At 34.6% G+C, this 5,145-nt stretch overlaps 2 protein-coding genes across 3 annotated transcripts in view; both read left to right on the top strand.

Annotated features, from left to right (window-relative positions):
• Window positions 1-1,598, top strand: part of LOC107556737 (PRELI domain containing protein 3B-like) — an 8,053-nt gene extending 6,455 nt beyond the window's left edge. The window contains exon 6 of the mRNA XM_016239927.1: window positions 1,275-1,598. Coding sequence (XP_016095413.1) covers window positions 1,275-1,394 — 120 coding nt within the window. The 3' untranslated portion in view covers window positions 1,395-1,598. The remainder of the gene's footprint in view (window positions 1-1,274) is intronic.
• A 1,873-nt stretch (window positions 1,599-3,471) lies between these two features.
• The window catches only part of LOC107556733 (aurora kinase B), a 9,241-nt gene continuing 7,567 nt past the window's right edge, over window positions 3,472-5,145 (top strand). Inside the window, exons 1-2 of one of the 2 annotated variants that reach the window (XM_016239922.1) lie at window positions 3,472-3,968; window positions 4,160-4,213. In XM_016239922.1, the coding sequence (XP_016095408.1) occupies window positions 4,163-4,213 (51 nt within the window). In that variant the 5' untranslated portion in view covers window positions 3,472-3,968; window positions 4,160-4,162. Of the gene's footprint in view, window positions 4,214-5,145 lie in introns of both variants that reach the window. The other variant, XM_016239921.1, reaches the window with a different exon arrangement.

Raw genomic sequence — 5,145 nt, 5'->3', positions numbered from 1 at the left:
GTGGTTTTCATGTGTGGGGCCCCTCCACACACACACACACACACACACACACACACTCTCTCACACACTCTCACACACACACTCACTCATTCATTCACTCACTCACTCACTCACTCACTCACACACACACACACACTCATTCACTCACTTGCTCTCTCACACAAAGTGATGCACATTTCATCAGTGAATATGCGTTTCTCTCTTTTATAGTTTTTCTTGGCTCTAAAATGTTTCATCAGCTTCATTGCTCAGTGGCCAACCAATATTCTTATTAAATGTTTTTAAATATTCAATATAAAGCTAATATATATATCACATCACACTATTACGTTTTTACACTATTAAGTTTTTTTTAAGACACGTGCAAAATTGCTGAATTGATCATTATATTTATTTACTAAACTGTAAACAAATAATTTGAAAATGAAATTGATAAAAAAAATAAGTTATAAAATAATCATATTTATACTTTATATTGAAACTGATTCTCTAATCCTATTACAATATTTTTCACGAATAAAGACATTGTTAAAAATCTGGTAGTAATCTGATAAATCACTGGGGCTAATATTTTCTTGAATAAGACAAGATTATTATTGCTAATAATTGAGATACTTTAATTTAAAAAAAAAAGTTTAATCTGTGAGCAGTATTGAGTCGCTGGGGGATATTTGTAACAATAGCCAACAATACATTGTATGGGTCACAATTATACATTTCTCTTTTATGCCAAAAATCATTAGGATATTAAGTAAAGATCATGTTCCATGAAGATATTTTGTAAATGTCTTACTGTAAATATATCAAAACTTAATGTTTGATTAGTAATATGCATTGCTAAGAACTTCATTTGAACAACTTTAAAGATGATTTTCTCAATATTTAGATTTTTTTGCACCCTCAGATTCCAGATTTTCAAATAGTTGTATCTCAGCCAAATATTGTCCGATCCTTACAAACTATACATCAATGGAAAGATTATTTATTCAGCTTTCAGTTGATGCATAAATCTCAATTTCAAAAAATGTATCCTTGTGACTGGTTTTGTGCTCCAGTGTCACATATTGGGTGGTATATCACTTGCCCACTAGTTAGGTGTGATATAAGATTAATTGATTCAATTGTGTCAGTATTTTTCATAGGTCAAATGGTTCACGAATTGGTCAAAATGAGTTTGAATTCACCCAGTTTATCACAAACAACTGGACTGATATTGGATGTTCATTGGGTAAAAACATGACCCGCTCAGTCTGACTGTGAGTGTCCGTCCGCAGGGTCGCGAGGCGATGGAGTGGGTGATCAGACGTCTGAACACAGAGATCGAGGAGCTCGCCATCACAGCCAGAGGAACCCTGAGGACACCTATGGCCGCCGCCGCCGTCACCGAGAAATGACCGCCTTCCTCTCTGTCGCCGCTCTTCTCCACGCATCTTTCTCGGCGTCCTGCGCATTCAAGCGTCTACATTAGAGGCTGACGGGGACGTCTGGCGGCGGGCGGAGAGACGGCCTGAGCTTTAACATCGACCGACAAACTCTCAAACCTAGTTTTAATGAATTAGTATAACGGGACACACACATGCTCTCTGATGTAATGAGTGTCAAGCGACTCTTACGCTTCACCAGCACTCACACATTTAATTGTTTTACTAGTAACACTTAATCCAAGCATCAAGGAAGGGAACAAACTAATCCAGACTTGATTTGAAGAGGACCATCGCGGATGTTCAGTGGATTCTTCAGAACCTGAACTCATTAGAAAACCACTCGGACACTGAGCACTGACGGGATGATGGTGAACGAACCGACAGAACGTCACATCTTCATCAAGCATGCTCCGTGTACTGTTAAACATCTCCTGCCCTCAGTAGTGAACACGTGTGCACTTGCTGTGACTGTAAGTGAAAAGGAGGACTGATGTGATGTTGGATCCAGACGTGAGGTGAAATGTGCGTTTTTTGAGGAGGGTGAAATACATTCTATTTATTTATTTATATTTTGTAGTTTAATGTTATTTCATGCATCCACAAATCACAGCTTCTGCATCTTCAGCATCAGCGACTGGAGAGCGGTACTAAAGTTCAGTAGTGAAGGTGACGGTGAAGATGCTTCAGCACAGAAACCTGTCCAGCTTTTACAGAGGCTTGTGTTTTTCCTTCTCGGCTGAAATGGCGTCGGAGATCTTCTGTATGTTTGGTTTACTTCAGTTTGACCAACTCGAATAAAACAACTGCATTTAAACGACCTGATTAGGGTCATATTATTAAATGGTTAAATGTGTTATGAATCAGTTCTGGTCAAACTAATTTTGTCCTGTTTTATTAACCGTTTTGGAGGACTTTGAAAATGGTTCGATGGAAAGAAAAGTTGCGAGAGATTTCTGGGTGGTAGGATTAGTTGAATAAATAAAATAATTTCTTTGATGACAGAATGAAACGTGCAGCTTCTTTCAGCAAAAAAACAGTGCTTCTGAATTATGTTTGATCTAAAAAAGTATTTTATAACGATGTACACTGCTTCATGTTGTTTGGGAAGCTGTGATGCATTTTTCAAGATTCTTCGATGAATAAAAAGTTAAAAAGAACAGCATTCACTTAAAATAGAAATCTTTTCTAACAATACACACTTTATTTTTCTTTATTCTTTCTATTTTTGAAAGAAATTAATACTTTTATTCAGCAAAGACGTGTTAAATTGATAAAAAAAGTGACAGTGAAGACATTGTTAGAAAAGATTTATATATTTTTTTTTACTTTTTATTCATCAAAGAATCTTGAAAAATGCATCACAGCTTCCAAAAACAGTTCCCAGCTCTGAGAATAAATCAGCGTATTATTCTGATTTCTGAAGATCACTGAAGACTGGAGCAATGATGCTGAAAATACAGCTTTGATCACAGAAATAAATTACAGTTTAACACATATTCACATAGAAAACAGCTGTTTTACATTAGAATAATATTTCACATTTTTACTGTATTTTTCCTGTATTTTGATCAAATAAATGCAGCCTCGATGAGCAAAAGAGACGTCTTTAAAAAAACAATTCTTACGGATCCCAAGCTTTTGAATGGCAGTGTATATAATATATATATATATTCCTATTTAATTTTTTTTCACATATATATACAATGAGCTTCTGCCTGAAATTAATTTCATGTTAGCTAACTTTGATTCTATCGTCTTGAACTGTTAATTTGTGATTGGTGCATTACTTTGACACATTCACTTCTGATAACAGATTGCTCTGAGTTATGTTTTCGTGCATTTTCTGTAAAGCTGTGTTTTGTGAAAAGCGCTGTACAAAAAATTTAAAATACAAATTGAATGAATATATATATATATGTGGAAAAAATAGAAAACATGCCTTTGAAATAAATTTATATATTTTTTTAGTTATTTTTGCATTGAAATATAAAAATTGAATGTGATATTTAATTTTAAATGTAATATATTTTAATATAATATAGTGCAACCTGTACTTTTGGCTCACGCCCCTGAATCTAATGTGAGTTTGGCATCTTCAGGCGTATATAGAGTAATACACTAGAGTATAAAATATAATATATTCTGTAAAGTGTGTGATGATCTTTGGCGCCACCTACTGGTCATTTACAACCATGCGTTTTCACGGCTGCGCTTGCGTCACACGACGAATTCTCCAGCAACCAATAGGATTCCAGTTTACAGCTCCATCTGACCAATCAAAATCAGATAATATTTAAAGGTATTTAAAAGTGGGCTGTTTGAAATTAAACGGACCAGACTCGCAGCCGCTGAGGAGCGTCGCTTCGTCCTCTCCAGGAATAAACATAAATAAATACATATTCTCAATATTAAATAGCGCACACGGCTGGTTTAGCGAATGGTTACAGGTTATTAATAACACGGCGAGCTGGAAATCATCGCGTTACTGTCGACTAAACGCTGTATTATTGACATTCATTTCTTTAAAGCTGTTCATTTGAAAAGGTTCGTTGTTTTAAATAGATTTGAGTTTCAGCATGCGTTTTGATGGGAGCGTTAGTGTGGACGGGTGCCGTCAGGCCTCACTCGTTATATTAGTTCTTTACTGGACTGAATGTGTACTTTAGTTATTTATTTGATTTGTTGTGATGCGTTTATTATATGTATTCAAATAATATGTCGTTGTTTGAACTCAGAATATGGAAACTGCTGCAAGAACCAAATCGATCCAACCTCCTGAAAACGAGAAGGTATTTAACACTATATTGTTATAAACTTGTGTGTTTATTCTCTAGAAGTCTGCATACTGTGTGTTTTATATGCGTTGTGCAATCGTCTATCAACCGAAATCATAATTTGAATATTTAAATAATATTATATTTAATGTTTTTTCCTGTAACAAACTAGTTTTCATTTGTTGTCTGTATGCATGCTACATTTCGTGCTCAGCTCTGTATGCGCGCGAAATAGTACGCTTTTATTTGTGACCAGGCGGCTTGAAAATGACAGAAAAAAAAAAAAAATCTTTGATGCAATGAAACATGCCGCTTTTTCTATTTTATTTATTTGGTTCCAAAAAAGGGAAAGATGTACGTTAATCAACATTCATGAACGTAAACGTACACAAATTAGCTCAACGGCTAGTTTTCATTGGTAGTCGCTTTACCAGATGTTAATTAATCCAATTTTGGTACCGAAGCAAAACACAAAAACATGCTAATTACAAATATTTGTCTATACGTTCGTTTAATCCAAACTGTGTACATAGTTAATAATAAAGGGCTTTTAAACCCTTCTAGAGTTATTCAGCCAGCAATAACAACTGAGTTAGCTAAAAAAAGCCCGGAACTGCTTTTCTGACGGATATGACACTAACAATGTTAACCATATTTTAGATTCACAATTAATTTAAAAGCCTCTGGTGTGTAAAAATGGTAAATATCATCATGTCCTCCTGTTTTTAAAAGTTATAGGAGCACTAAATAGCTAATAAAGAAACTTAATTCTAATGCTCATTATGCTTATGCTAACGATTAACTACTCTAATAACCTTTATTTGACCCTCTAACTCTAGCACTTTCTTATTCTATTTTATCTATATTTATCTTTTTTTTTTTATTTAAAAAACAAAACACTAGCTTTCTATTTTTTTCTATTCTATCTACTTGTTTTTGTGTGAGTG

Source organism: Sinocyclocheilus grahami, unplaced genomic scaffold, assembly GCF_001515645.1.
Source record: "Sinocyclocheilus grahami isolate Dianchi unplaced genomic scaffold, SAMN03320097.WGS_v1.1 scaffold577.1, whole genome shotgun sequence".
NCBI lineage: Eukaryota > Metazoa > Chordata > Actinopteri > Cypriniformes > Cyprinidae > Sinocyclocheilus > Sinocyclocheilus grahami.
Note: the sequence above shows the minus strand (reverse complement) of the source record. Positions and strands in the feature narration are given on the sequence as shown.